At 40.3% G+C, this 15,554-nt stretch overlaps 1 protein-coding gene across 39 annotated transcripts in view; it reads left to right on the top strand.

The window, feature by feature from the left end:
- Window positions 1-9,560, top strand: part of CaMKII (Calcium/calmodulin-dependent protein kinase II) — a 243,703-nt gene extending 234,143 nt beyond the window's left edge. For 30 of the 39 annotated variants that reach the window (XM_075879736.1, XM_075879742.1, XM_075879737.1 and 27 more), the window contains 2 exons: window positions 151-265; window positions 9,032-9,560. In XM_075879736.1, coding sequence (XP_075735851.1) covers window positions 151-265; window positions 9,032-9,164 — 248 coding nt within the window. In that variant the 3' untranslated portion in view covers window positions 9,165-9,560. The remainder of the gene's footprint in view (window positions 1-150; window positions 266-9,031) is intronic. The other 9 variants (XM_075879738.1, XM_075879744.1, XM_075879740.1 and 6 more) reach the window with 1 other exon arrangement.
- Window positions 9,561-15,554: the final 5,994 nt, after the last annotated feature.

Raw genomic sequence — 15,554 nt, 5'->3', positions numbered from 1 at the left:
AAGCCCAGATACATGCTTTGCATGAAATATGCACTTTCGATGAAATAACTATCAACCAAAGAATGCCATGATTGGGAAGTAATTTTCTGCATATAAGTTTGAAATGATTTCCTAGCACTGAGCAAATAATTTTTCTCTTTGTTTTTCCAGGTGCAGGAAAGAGCTACAAGTCGCAGAACACAACGATAATAAACCCTACAGTGCATCTACTAGGGGATGACGCTGCCTGCATCGCTTACATTCGTCTGATGCAGTACATTGACAGGTGTGCCCTGGCAGTCATCTTTTATATAAAACTAGCATTTGAAATGCTGAGCACCAACATTGAATAAGCTTCAATCTAACTTTCTGCTTTGAATAGCTTGTTCCGAGTACTCTTCATATTTGTTTAATGCAAAATATGAACAACAGCTTTTGGGAAAAGGTCAGGGAAATAAATCTTTGGGTTTGCACCGTCATCTTCTTTGAAACTACTATGTGTAAAGCCTCCGGGCTTGTTTTATTTTATTTGTTGGCGTATGTGCTCTTTATGTAAGTAGAATTACAATTGTATTTCAAGTATTGAGATTTTTGCAATTTTTTTAGCAAAGGAAGTAATTTGTCATTATTTTTTATAAAAGACTGCTGGGAAAATGAAAACTATTTTTGCATATGTACACTATTCGAGTTAACGTAGGTTCTTATTGATGTTTGGGTTATTCTGGTAAAAAATCAGCCTTCTCTTTCTTTGACTTGCTTAGATAATGTGGTAAAGGTAATGAGAAAAAATTGTTTTCGAGACAGTGAGTGAAAGAGAAAAGTTTTTCATCTTTTTTAAATAAGATATATTGAGCAGTTACTTAGTGACCATTTTTTATATAATCATCACACGAATCAGCTTTTTGCTTTTTGTCTTTTTTTCTTGGTTTCTTGGCTTGTTCCGTCATCTTTTCCGTTTCCCTTACCACCAAAAACTGTCTATGGCAGTCGACCTCACCCAATCATATAAGAGTATTGCACTTCGATAACAATATATCAAGCAGCCTTCAGGACGAATACTCGGGACATTCAAGACTTTTTTAAAGATGGCAGTCGAAGATGGCAATTCTGAGGTTTTTTATTCCAAAGAACACGATTCATTGTGTTCTCTTAGAGTGCCACCGTTTTTCCACATTGTAAGCAGACAGGTACTCGTACTCATGGTTGTAAAAGATTCACATCACTCAAAGGGCAGCATTGTTTATGAAGGTAACATCTTGTCCTTACCTCTACGCAGAATGAGGACAAAGCTTACCTATCAAAGTGCTTGCACGAGTGCTTCTGGTCTTGTTCCTGCTTGTAGCCGACGCATCTCTATTTCCACTTATGCTGCACTTTCTATAGAGTTTCTTTGATTTAAGACAAGAATGTTTTTTGCCGTTGCAACAAAATCAACAAAGGCACAACTAAACTAAAAAGATTTATTCATAAAACTGCATCTCCATGCGCATCTTGCACACACAAGACAAGTGAACTCTGTAAATGCTACGCGTGTTTAAAAAAACTGCACCAAGTGCCTTTAAGTAACCACAATACTTTAAAAACCTGCTAAGCTCAGGGAAACTACCAGCCCCATTTTTTTTTTTTTAAATCCACCTGAGGCAGAAAGCTCGAGTAGTACACTGTCTAGGAAGAAGGGGCTTGGGTGCTCGTCAGTTTTGTCTTGAAAACCTGGTCTTTTTGGCTCAATGAATTCGTGAAATGATGTGTGGAGTACTGGATATTGTTAAGGAAGACCGGATCGTTCCAAACAAGCAAAAAACCAAATTGTGACCGTAAGTTGAGTTCCTGGATGAGCCATTGCCTCTTATGTCAAGGAGGAACACTAACTAGAGATGTAAACTTTTGAACCGCTTCTTCAGTTTTTTATAAAACTTAGCATCAATGTAACATAATTAGAACATAATTTGCACAGACATAAGGATACGGAAAGGTAATAATTCTATAATATTCAAGAGACAGTGGGTAGTCACACTGTCCTTCTAGATATGACAAGGGTTAAAGGGGCCCTGCGACACTTTTTGAGCATAGTCAGAAATGCTGCCGATCGACAATAGAGGCTCCCAAGAACAGGCAAGCCAAATGTTATAGCGCAGCACGCGGCCTGGAATTCGCAATAAATTATCAAAGTTAGCTGAAAATTGCTTTCTCTTCTCTCGACAAGTGATGGAAGACGCTCAAAGACCACTCGTAGAAGGCCATCTATCAGGCATTGGCTGATTTGAACATGACACGCTCGGTCGTTACAGAGATCGCCACGGGAGGCCGTGACATGATCACGCGTGCGCGGGCAATTGCCTTACAAAGCCGTTTATTTGAAAAAAAAAAGGGAAACAATGATCAAGGTCACGAGGAATACATGACGTATTTTCTTTGCTCCTGCCATATCTCCCCACTTAGCTTCCAGCGCTTTAATCTGGACAAGAGAAGAGAAAATGCGATTGCAGCGTGCGACAAATCTTTGTAACTCTGCTCATACTGGGCGGATTCTTAAAATTTTTAGGGCATTGAATTCGTGAGGCAATAAGCTCTTCCAGTAAATCATTTGATAGTTACTTAAAAAAGCATTTCAGGGCCCCTTCAAGAATTCTTCAGCATGTTATATTACTAGAAAGGCCCAGTCTGTGCCATTGTTGAGCCCCTTTCTTTTTCTATTGCGAAAAAAAAGCAGGATTTCTGCCACTTAATTTAAATTTTCACTCTGTGATTAAAATGTCAAAAATGAAATTGTAAATTTGCCCACAATTGCATTCTGTACAAACTTTTGCTCCATTAATAGCACCAAACAAATAAGTCTGCTATGTTTCATGTAAAATTAATGGTATTTACTAGCAGAAACCTATTTAAAGAAAAAAATATGTCAACTCAGAAAAAATCTTATGCAGCATTATTAGGGCATTCTTAATCAGGTCTGTTCACTTTGGTGGTAACCCTTCAAGCGTCCATTTTGTCCGAACCACTCAAGAGTTCTCAAGTTTGTCACGGGGTCGTGACGTGGACAAAGGGGGCACACTTGATGATCAGATGAAACTGCTTATTCGGCCGAACTTGTGGCCAGGAAACTGAAGGTCAGATTACAGCAACACACGGCACTGATAGCGGCGAGCAGAGCGTCGGCCGGCGGTCAACTAACAAGCGGCAAAACGCAGCGGCATTTATACACGTGCCGTCTAATATTTTAGCGTTATTGCTAGCACCCACATAGATTGCAAAATAATTGGTAATGTTTGCAAAGTGGGCATAATTTTAATAAAACGATCTTCTACACACCTGAAGCGTTTCGAACATTGCAGGCGTGGTTTGCGCTGACAGTTACTAACAGTGGAAATGGTGTGATAACAAACTTAAAGAAGGAATGTGGCAATAGCTTCTCCAGGGTTCTCTCAAGATCTTTACGCAAGTGTTGAACTCTATGACGGCTGAAACTTTGGTAGTCTCAAATGGGACTTCAGAGATGCAAGATTTGTGCCAGAGCACCTTTTCCACGTGTGTAAATTCTGGGGTTTATTGGAAATGGCAGTTTGCATTCTTGAGCAATGTCCCAGCAAGCAGTCACTCTTGTGAAGTTTCTTGTAGAGAGGCACAAGTTTAGGGAAGTATCTCTGTTAAATGCAGAATGAGGGTGCTGAGGCATCGAAGGCTTGTCAGTTTTGATCAAAGATCAGTGTTTTTGTCATGCCACGTGGGCAGACGTCACAGCGGGGCGTCGTCAGTCAAAGATAAGAGCACATAACTTCATATTTCAATATTTTAGTCAAGCTTCTGTTTAGAATCAGCTTAATCAAGTGCCGGATTTGTTATACTTCCATACCTGTGAGTGCCAAGGCAGTCGACTCTTCTTGTTTCTTTCATTTTTTCTTTTTTTTCACTGTAGGGATGTGGGGTTATCAAAACTCTCACTTTCATTGCTTGTTCATTGTGTTGGTTAAAGGATTTGATCATGCCAACTTCTAAACATAGTATTTTTTGTTAGTAATTGCCTTCTTATCTTTCAAGCATTTAAGCTTCTGCACAATGAAAAAAATTGTATTTCCTATTATTTAATGTTCATAAATGTGAATCTTGGCATTTGACGCAGCACTACAGAGGCATATACTAAATTGTTTTAGGCTGGCATAGTTTATTACTAGTAGGGAAAATAAAACCTGAGTTCCCATGTTGTGTGTCACATTGGAAGCTTCTGCACTGAAGACAAGAGTGGGTGGCATTCAAAATGCTGAAATTTAAGGGCACCAGGTAGACCCTATACGTCCCGTGCAATTTTTGTCTTTTTTAGGTACCATTTCCTCTGTGACTAAGAGGGATATTCACATAATTCATACATCATTTTCTTCCACATTTCCGCTCTTGTAACAGAAGCATGTTTATTAAAATCTGGATATTGAAACTTTAGCAAATTTTCAACCACGAGGACCTGAATTCTGAGTTAATTGTGCATCTATGAAAATTTGTAACAAAAAAAACTATAAAGTGCATAGTTTCAATTCGGCTTCAGTAGCTACAAGGAAAAATAGTCAACTAGTTACCTTAAAAATTGCATAGTAAATAATAGTACCTAAGTGATACAAAAAACATGGTTTCGAGTGAAAGAGTTTGAAGTTGAATAACGGCTGAAAGACAAACACACTTTGTCACAAATGCCATTTAACTATGTTATTTTTGACTAAAAGCTTGGTAATCATTTCCAATGTAAATTTTGCATTTTAGAGCCTCTCGTAATGCTTGCCTTGCTCATTTGGTTAGGTGCCATGCAGCTATATTTGCAGTGTATCGTTGTGTGTGGTTAACATTTTCCAGCAAATTGACTGTAGTATGGCCAAACTTGAATCTTGACAATTAGGCTCGTGTGATTCTACCATTATAAAATGCAAGAATAATATCCATAGTCGCAGTCTTTAAGACTTGGAACATAAAGACAACAAAGACTGTGATGCAATGCCCATTAACTCAATACCTTTGCCAGGCAGTTGGCAGGCGTTATTTCGGTCTAATTGCATCACAAACAATAGTCATGTTCATTAGAGCATGCCCGTTATCACCCTGCACGTCATTCACCTCGAAGGATGATGAAAAGGCTAAGAGGTTCACCGATGAAGAGCGTGCCGGTTGAGCTTTCAGCACCTCAGTACGTCACTGATATTTATTCACATTTACAAACGAACTGTATGGGTAACCATGAAATTCATACTCGCTGAAGACATTCTTTACCCTCAGCATGTAAACTTTTCGACTAGCACAACAAATGGTATAATGAATCAAGGAGCTGAAAGTGTTTGAGGCAATGCACTTCATAGACAAAGTGCGAACATAAAGGGGCACAGTGTCTTTGAACTGTCTTATAAAAGCTACCTGACAATTTTATATACACAGCTGACTCCTCACAAGAATTTTGGCTTTCGTACATGTTTTTTTTCTTTCTCAGAAACAAAGACCGTAAGCACCAAGTGCATACGAGAGGCTTGCTTTAAGTGCATTTTCATTCACTACTGGTTTTCCAAAAAGCTGGTTTTGAGGCACAAGAAATGCTCTTTAAGAAAAGCACGAATGTGAAAAATATGCACAAAGGGCAACACTCTTTCCAAATTGCAAAGAAAAAAAAAGCGATATTTTTTTTCGAATTCCACTTTACTCTGTGTTAAAACAACAAAAATTCAAAGCGCCAATTTGACAAAAAACTGAAAATTGAAAATGCCATAAAATCGGAACACGGAAACATCGAAATGCCAAAACGCAAAAATGCCTTCAGCACCTAGGTATAGTGCAACATAAAGTATCTTGCCAAGAGAAAGGTACTGCTAGCATACAATGTGCACACGCTTTCACACTTTTCTTCTGGCAGCCGTGTTCCCTTCGCATATGGTTCATGCCTTCAAAAAATAATATATATATATATATATATATATATGTGTGTGTGTGTGTGTGTGTGTGTGTGTGTGTGTGTGTGTGTGTGTGTGTGTGTGTGTGTGTGTGTGGGTGTGGGTGCGTGCGTGCGTGCGTGCGTGTGTGTGTGTGTTACTGCATATCTCATCGCATAGCAGAGTGATTCCTTGTACATCGCATTTCCAGACAAATGAGTTGTCTCTAGTTCTATATAGGAAACTTGGGGAATATCGACATGCCCAGAGAAGCTGCCCAACAATTTTCGCGCAACCCTTGGCTCTTGCTCTGTGAGTGGCAGGGTTGATCTCTAATTGCTCCCTCGACAACATTGCGTCTAGTTTGCTTCCTTTTCAAGAAGGCGATAAGCCGGAAGAGCATGGCTTGTGTGGATCACTGTCATCAAGATGACAATATCTTCTATATGAAGGTCGGTAGTCACTCTGGCATTGCATTCTTCTCGCTTCTTACACCTTCAATAGTGTCTAGAACACGGTGTAAGAATATACAGGTGTTGACACTCTCCCTGCAACGCGTTGAAAAGTGCAATCCCAGTGCGTCCAGATAATGTTCGGGTTGTTATCAGTTGTATTGTAGATGGTGCTATGACGAACGGGGTCAGCCATCACGGTCTCAACAACACACTCGGCATAAACTTGCATGCTGCTTATTCTGGGTCTTTTTGTTGGCAAGTGTGACCGCGCTGTTTTGAAGCCAGCTTTTCCCCCTTCGTGTATGTTTAATGCTATTATGTCGATGAAGGTGACATCAAATTGCTGAAGGGTTCTCGAAATGGCTAGAATGTGTTTTGTACCGAATCGCCGTTCTGGCTTTGGACTTGTGCGGAGCGTGTGCCTCTCTTCAAAGTGCCGTCTGACAGTCATTGTCTGACGGTGATCGTTGGCATAAATATGTGAATTCGCATCGCAACATCTAGCCATTAACAACCGGATTGCTTTAGTGTGCTGTATATGAAATACTTTGGTTCAAATATTTATATATTTCATTCAACAACTGCATTCCTTTTGTGTGCTTGATATGGAGTACTTGCACATTTCAAATATTATTTTTTCATATCGCATTCACACTGAACAAGTGCAAGTGCTCCAACAGTTTTTTGTGTGAATGAAAGCAGTGGTATGCATGAAATACGTTTCTGGGCAGTTACAATTCTCTTTTATTAGAGGTGTAGTAATTAATAATGAGGGTTTACGTGTCAAAACCACGATTTGATGACGAGGGACGCCATAGTGGAGAGCTTCTGACTGATTTTGACTATCCGGGGCTGTTTAACATGCATCTACATCTAAGCACGTGGAAGTTCCTTGCATTTAATCCCCATGGGAAAGTATTTTGATAGAGGAATAGCACACTGGCTAAAGTTTTTTTAAGCTTATTTTTGTTTCCATCGAGTAATACCGTGAACAGACGAAAATACTAGCCCGTGTGAGCGGAACTACCTGTGTTGATGTTCACACCCTCCCTGCACAAGGCATTTTTGTGCTAATCAATCCTTAATCTTGGTAAAGTTTCAACTTTTATTCTGAAATAACAAATTTCTTTCACGCTTTAAGTGTCACTCACCACTTAGAACGAAAACATTGGGGAGGCAGAGGAATTCGAATGCGCCAGCACCGCGCTCTGGGTACGTTGGCCGCGGTGTCATCTGATGGCTCGCAGCACAGCGCGCCCACGAGACCGAACATTATCTGGTCGCTCAGGCGTGCTCAGTGTCAACACCTGATTATTCCTAACCATGGTCTAGAACCTACTTTCTTGTCAAACACATAAACGTAACCATCTGTGCAGATAAGTTTAGCTTTTTCCTTCTGAGAGCACACCACACGGCGCCTTCAATCCCTTCGAATCAATGAAATTTCACTTGGTCTTCAGCGTTCTGTCTTTTTGGCATGTTGATTTCAACGTTTCATTTTTGAGACGTTTCAGTTTCTTGACGTTCCGATATTCGACCTTTTCATAATTTGTCCTCTTAATTTTCAGTATATTGAGAGGCACCCAACTGCAGTACATTTACGTATTTTTGAATTCGTGTGTTCAAAAGCTGTCGCAGTTGAATAGCATGCATTAAATAGCAAAATAGAGAATTATAGAAGTTTAGCGATTCTATCCTTTAAGGTTCACATCTTAAGCATAAGTTTGTATAAAGTCAGCAAAAGTTTCATTTGTTCACCTTGGATAAATTATTGGTATTGCCTGCTTCAAAAAAAATTTTTTTTACTGAACTTTTGAAGTTTCTATAAGAGTTTTATTGATTATTATCTAATGTTAAATGGTAAGTTCAAGCTAAGCAATTACATTGTGGCATCTAGAAACAATCTGCCTATGTCAAAGACAACATTTACTCTTCTGCTTTCCACTTAAATCTTATTGTACTGCCATGTCTCTGCTGATTTCCATGTTCAATACAGTGTCATCAATCTGCCCAAGGGGGTTTAGCAGCTACACTCAAACCTCATTATAACAAAGTTGCATCTTACATCAAAGTAATCTCAATATATTCAAATATTTACTATGAAGGTTTATTCCGAATACTCTATTCATTGTAAGACAATTTCCCATTTATTTTTTATAACCGTTATTTCATTGTATACGGGTTCGTTATATCGAGGTTTAAAGTGTAATGCATTTTGCTGCTAAGCACAAGGGTGCAGATTCAACTCTGTTGCAAGGATCATTTTGATAATGTGTACAAAGAGCTTTTGCATTTACACCACTAAGTAACCCCAGGGGGCCAGATTGGTACAGTGATTCTTACTACAGCACTTATAACTTATGTGTAGCTTTGGGACATTGAAATTTATTTATCAGTTAGTAGTGTCACTTCACGAGTCTTGTGCAGTGCTGAGATATTCCAGCAGAATGCCAGAGTCATGCTGCACACTTGTACTGGTGAACACAATATTTTCTGCACTATGCCTGCTCAAGTTTCCCCAGCACTGCTCACACTGATATCTGATATAGACATAAAAGGGCATTTTCCTGAACTGGCACACTCAGATATGTGTGCTTTTCTTGTTTTTGGTGCAGCACATGTGTTATAAAGTAGGCATCATAATACTGTCCTGACCGAATGTGTCATGGCAAAGTGCAAGTGAAGTTGCTTGTTTTTACGCAGGGCGGGCATTCCACGCACACGACAGACGGAGGAGACTCGTGTTTGGCACCGGAAGGACACCAAATGGCAGAACATCCACTTCCACCGCTCGGGGAACTCTGCTGGCATGCACCCTGACCCCTCGGCCAAGTAGCCGGGACCCCGCTAGAACTTTGGCTTCTTGTGGTTCCACTCACGCCCTTCCCCAACCTCCTCTAATTTTATTTTTCTAATTTTTTTTGTACCTCTGCAAGTTGTCATACTCGCCCACGCCACAGTTCTGGCAGCCCACGCCAAGAGAGAGACACCCGCCTCCAGTTCATGTTTGTGGTCTGGTCCTATCAGTAGCAGTGCTGGGTGCTGAAGCTTAAACGCAGCCGGTGGTGCATTCTTGTGTACTAAGGAATGAGTCAGGTTGTTGAGGTAGACTCTGCATTGAGCATCACGGCAGTTGTTTCCCCTGGGTCCATCTACTGGTGAATGTAGCAGCTGCAGGCTGGCAGCCTGCCTGCATTACAGCCAGATGCGGCAGGTTCTTGCACGCTTTATAGCCTTTGCACTATCACCTTAGCTAGGGCCATGTATAGATGGGCTGAAATATTGCCCTCTTGCAAGTTGCTGGGCTGGCCTCAGCTCTCCACTGCAGCTGAATTTTTTTGTTTTCTTCTCCTAGTGTATGTGTAAACTGATTCCTCTCAGGCCCATTGTTGCAATTTTTTTTCTCTCAGGCCAGATATCTGTTATAATTCAATGCACTGTGCATGAGCTATTACTTCTACAGGTCTGACCCTTTAACAGAGGTGTCTAAGAGCTGTCATGGACATGGATGTGCCCAATCTTAAGGCTTGACCTCAAGTACCCTTTTGGCAAATGAAGGTCACTACCACATTACCATTTCAGCTGGAGTGTTCTATCCATTGCACTTGTTGCTCCCTTACGCGTAAAGACATGTACTCAGTCATGAATTGCCTTTCCTATACTACACTCACTATGTAGTTAGCTGATCTGTAAACTTATTTTTGTTTTTCTTTAATTGTTACGCACTCAATGAGGTGAAAGCAATGATTGTTCTCTTCGGAAAGACAGGCTTTCTTTTTGGGCTGTGTTATCCTGCCATGTGAATGGCAAGAAACTTCAGTACATGAGACACCTTGCATCGCAGGCACCGAAACGTGTGACATGAAAGCCATGTTTGCATAGTGCAGTGCTTTTGGTGCATATCGTAATAGGTGTGGTTGCACTGGCATTATAGAAAATGTAAGGATTACATCGAGGGTAGTTGCACCTCACAGCTTTCCTTCTGCACACAGAAAAACACCTTTTCTGCAAGCATCATAAACTTGTCTCTGAAGCAGAGCAGGATGTGCTTTGGCAGACATGGCAGAATAAACCTTATGTTGTTGTTGTTCCTTTCTCAGTCTTGTGGCACAATGGATCTTGCATCCACAGTTGCAGGCATGTTTGTGATGACTGCATGTGTCAGACTTTTTCACTGCAAGGTTCTGGCGAGTGTGGCCAGAATACCAAGCATTTTGTTGTCATTGCCTTTACCACAGGAGTACAGTATCAGTGGTGAGGCTGAGGCAGAGAAGGGGACTGAGCTACCTCTTGCCTGTAGCCAGAGGCCACATTTCTGTGTGTGGCCAGGGGCTGTAGCTGCAGCGCTTGCAGTGTGAGCTTTAGGCGCCACATACTGCAAGGTGCACTAGTGCAGCCTTTCTTCAAAAAAAAAAAAGCTTCAATCTCGTGCGTCTTTGTGCATGTATTGTGCACTGTGATACCTGTTTGGCTTCTTGTGCTCTTGTCGAAGAGGACAAAAAGAGCATCCCATCCCCCCCATCTCTGGTGCTGTTCGCTTGGATACGCTTTCTCTGTGGGCTATTCCCAACCCCACTTTGCATTTGTGATGTGATGTCGGGCTCCGAGACATGCACAGTTGTGTGCTTTTCTGCACCTCCTGCATTCTTCTGCATCACAGTGCAGTCAGCTTTTCCTCCTTGTATCGCAAACATGCATTCTTATCTTGAAACTGGTATTTGCATGTTTTTATTTTGTTTGTGCTTGTTTTTGTTGACATAAAGTTTTATAACAAGTTTTTGTTATGGTGCACATACCTCATGGAAACAAGAGAAGTGTGCAGCCATGAAGAGTTCTTTATATTGAGCCTGATATTTATAAATTAAAGTCTATACACTATCCTAACAAATTTGTTTTCATTCCTTGGTGCACTCTTCATTTTCTTCATTTTGGTCGATGCGCAAACTTTGTCAATAAATGTCGAGGATTCATCAGGAACAAGAGCTTCATGCTTGTGAACGGTTTTCTAAAAACCCTATTTAATCGAATGGATAACGATATATTCAGTAAATATTGGCTATGCTGCACTTTTTATCTTGGGTGCCTTTACACATCCGATTTAGTTTGGCAAGATTAAATTTTTACTCCAGGTGTACTTATAGTTCCCTATTGTTTGAGAATAATAAAGGCATTTTAAATTTTTTTTTTACTTTCAGAGGATTATTTTAGACTGTTTTCTTTGTGTGCCTAGTACAATATTATATTTTAAAGCTGAAGATAATTTGCATGCCTTTCATTCAAAGAACACTGTGTCTCGCGCACATGCCTTTTGTTCCTCTGCCTGCAGTCATGTTTTACAAAGCTGTGTCAACCTGTGCATGTAGTTCGCATACTCTATGGAGACATTGAGGAGGATGGTTGCTTGCAATGTTCTGGTAAACCAAAACCCATTCAACCACAGCACAACACCTTTTGTCCCACTTGAACTTGTTCTGGATATCACAATTGCTAAAATCAAGATTCACAACATCTATTTCCATACTCATGTTTGTTGTCTGTGCTTGTTAATGTTGAAAAGGTATAGTATATTATTTGGAACTGTAACTCGCATCTGCTAGCATCAATCTAAAGTGTAAAAATTGTTCAATTCATATGGCACTACATAAATTTGCTCGGAAAGTTGGCTAATATTTAACTGACTGCTGCAGCTGTAGTTCTGCCTTGATAGCAAAGAGCCATGAGTGCAATCTTTGTCCCAAGCACTGTTCAATATCTGTGCTAGTTGTGAAGCATCTTCTTAGCTTGAAAGTGCATGCAGCCTCGTGAGACTGTCAGGAAAATCTTAATAATGAGTTTAGGTGAAAAAGTAAAAAGCGCATTTCTATAAATATGCTCTCCTCTGTAGTATGGCGGGTGTACAGCTAAACTTTTTCTAGAAGAATGGAGTGACTTGTAGCTGGGTTGAAGAGGTGGACAAGAGCTTTCAATTAAAAAAAAAAAAAAAAGGTACTGCTGACTTTACACAGGCAACAATACTATTTAGGCCACTTTGTGCACAGCCTTGTGCAACCGCCTTTAAATTAATCTAACAGTGCAAACATGGATGGCATAATATGCATGATATCTTGCATATTCGTTACATAGAAGGTTGTGGTACACATTTATTCCTTTTAATGCCTTTGAAGACATGCACACTTGACTTATAGGTATTAACAACACATGAATATGATTTTCTCAATGTTTTATAAGCAGCAGCAACAGCTTCTTACCGCTTGCCTCGAGACACTTTGGACATCTGGCATGTAGTAAACAATTGTGACTTTGTAGGTAGACAGGTACGAGCTTCTAATGATGTAGAGGTATGAGCATCTTGTGCTACCTAGTTCATCAAGTATAAATAGCAGACCTGAGAACTGGCACAAAGAGAGGCGTACAAGTGAAGAATGCAAAATCTGCTATACTCTGTGCATTAGTGCGCCTCTTGGTATGTGGCCTGTCGATGCTGTTTTCAAACATCTGCTGTTCCAGATGTTGAAAGGTAACTCTGTAACAGCTGAATGATGCTTCATCACTGGGTTGTAATTTGAGCATGTTCCACTATTTGAATGTCCGAGTAGACTTAAGTGGACTGTTCAGGCTTATAGGAGTGTAAGCTTTTGTAAATCTCTCTTAGACGACAGCGCAAAGGAGAGCTAGATTCCTATTCAAGTAACTTCATTCTCTAAAGTGCATCTCCCTCGTTATAAACTAAACAGTAAATTTACGAGGAATGCCTATTGGGCATTCTTTAATGTGTCAAAGAGTGCGTCTATATTCTACGTAAAGTTGTGCAAATGAAACATGCTTGCAGTCTGGTTGTTTGAACGAGGTTCCACTCGCGCTCCGTGTACATGTATCATTTTGTATTTTAATATATTCAGCCTAGACTTAACTGCAGTGTGAAATCTCCTCTATGGAGCTTATTTTTGCTCCTCCCCATGTCCTTTTTCTTCCTAGATATATATTGCAGTGTGTCCCCTACAATCTTCATCTTTTAACAATAAAAATTGGTTCCTCAATCTTGGCTGTAGCAGTTTGTAACTGGACATGCATGTGTTGGTGCACCTAAACATGTGCACTCCATGCGTTGATCTGGTGCGATTGGGTTGTGCATAAGTATATATTAGCAAGACACTGCTGTCACATGACAATCACGTAAGCATTAACATGTGCAACATGTTTCAAAGCTGACTTTGTGGTTGTAAAGAATGGGTGCACGTGAGTAGGAATCGTAGAGATTGCTTACAGTATTGGTGGATGTTACTGAGCAACAAAGCCCGAAAGTTGAAATGAGAAAAAATAAAGAATGAGATATGCAAACTATAAGTGCACCCGGAGCATGCGTGACTTCTGTTCTATGGAATTACTTTTGGGAAGATTAGTAGGGGGAAACATAGATATATTTCCATAAATTAGTATGTTTTGGTGATGTGCACTGCACATGTTTGTTTTTCATTTTATTGTTATTTTTTATTTGCTGCACATTGTATAGTCAGTGCAGTAGATGCATTCACAAGCACTTCATTCCATCAGTTAACTTGTGTTAGTATTCTCAACAAATAAGTGTGTGTGTCACTGTAGGCATTTACAGCATTTAAAAAATTAAGGGACCCCTAAGCTTCGCCTTCAAAAGTTGAGCGCGATAGCGATATCCTGTTCCTAGTGCGTACTTCAAACACTTAGTGCATGAAATCTTTTTGAACTTGCTATGCACTTACTAAGTGGCCTTAAGGGAATGGGCGCCCGGCTTTAAATCATGAAGTAGGCACTCATGAAGTGGGCGACCGGCATTAAATCATGAAGTAATTATTACAGTGACGTGTTCTGATGCCTGATTTTAATGTACGTGTTTACCACGCATTAGTACTGCAAAATTTCTTGTTGTATTGTGAAGCATGTATACAGAACACGTGTACGTGTTTGTAAAGCATGAAAGTTACTTTCGCTGCATTTCCGAGCAAAGGAAGTTATTTTCATTGTATTCACAAGCAGAGGTGTGGCTGTGTGATGCTGGGTCATTTGCAAATGACTCAGGTTCGGTATTCATTCCAACCCAATTTTTTAATAATTTTATTTTCATCTTTCTTGATTTTTTGGTAATGCGCAAAATGATGATTTTTCACTCAACCGACGACATCAATGGCGGAACTTCTGCAAAACGAGATCTTTAATGCTATCACATTAAAAAAAATTAAAAGCTCACTAGCAGAACCAGAGTGTGCTGTGAAGGACAGTTCTCTCTGGTTCCTGCTCGAACTGTAAGTACTTTTTTTCTAGTTTAATGTAAATAATATGCCTAATAAAGGTGTTTGCAACACTTTTTCAAGTAGCCATGGAATGAATTCACTAAAGGAGCTTATTTCCTCATGAATTCACTGCCGCAAAAATTTTAAAACCGCCCAGTACGAGCAGAGTTGCAAAGATTTGTTGGTCGATGCAATTGCATTCTCTCTTCTCTCATCCCGACGAAAGTTCTGAAAGCTAAGCAGGGAGAGATGGCACGGGAAAAAAAAAACGTGCGCCTCGTAATCTTAATCACTTCTTTTTTTTTCTTTAAAATACATAGCTTTTCATTGCGTTAATGCACGCATGCATGGAAAAGTCGCGGCCTCCTGTGTCGGCTCGACAAACAATCAAGCACGCCATGTTCAAATATACCAATGGCTGATGCAGTGGCTGTGACGAGCAATTTTCAGGCTTGTATCACTATTTGTTGAAAGAAGAGAAAGCTATTTTTAGTTGACTGAGAATTATATAGCGAACTCCAGGCCTTGTCCGGCGCTATAATATTTGGCTCGCGTTTTCTCTGGAGCCTCGACTATCGATTGGCAGTGTTTTCTGACCTTGCTCAAAAAGTGTTGCAGTGGCTTAGCAGCAGTGTCAAAATCCCTGAGAAAATTTACCAGTGCTTGTTTCCGACTTGAAACCAGCGAGACGTGTGTCTCTACGAGAAAGTTGACTAGTATCTGAAATACTTGAACATCAGTAGTGTAAACAGTGGCGGATGTCAGGCTAGGGGGGTGGCTCCTGACCCTCTTAGTGTTCAGGCTTGGGGACACCCCATGCAGGTGTCCCCTCCCTTAAACTAGCTTCGTCTTTCAAACATCACATTTCGACTGCTTGACAGGTATATCGCACTCTCCATGAAACCAACTCTGAAATTCGAAGCTCTTATGAGCAGAAATGATGGAAGAAAAAAAGCGAAAGC

This window comes from Rhipicephalus microplus, chromosome X (assembly GCF_043290135.1).
Source record: "Rhipicephalus microplus isolate Deutch F79 chromosome X, USDA_Rmic, whole genome shotgun sequence".
NCBI lineage: Eukaryota > Metazoa > Arthropoda > Arachnida > Ixodida > Ixodidae > Rhipicephalus > Rhipicephalus microplus.
This window is presented reverse-complemented; position numbering and strand designations above follow the sequence as displayed.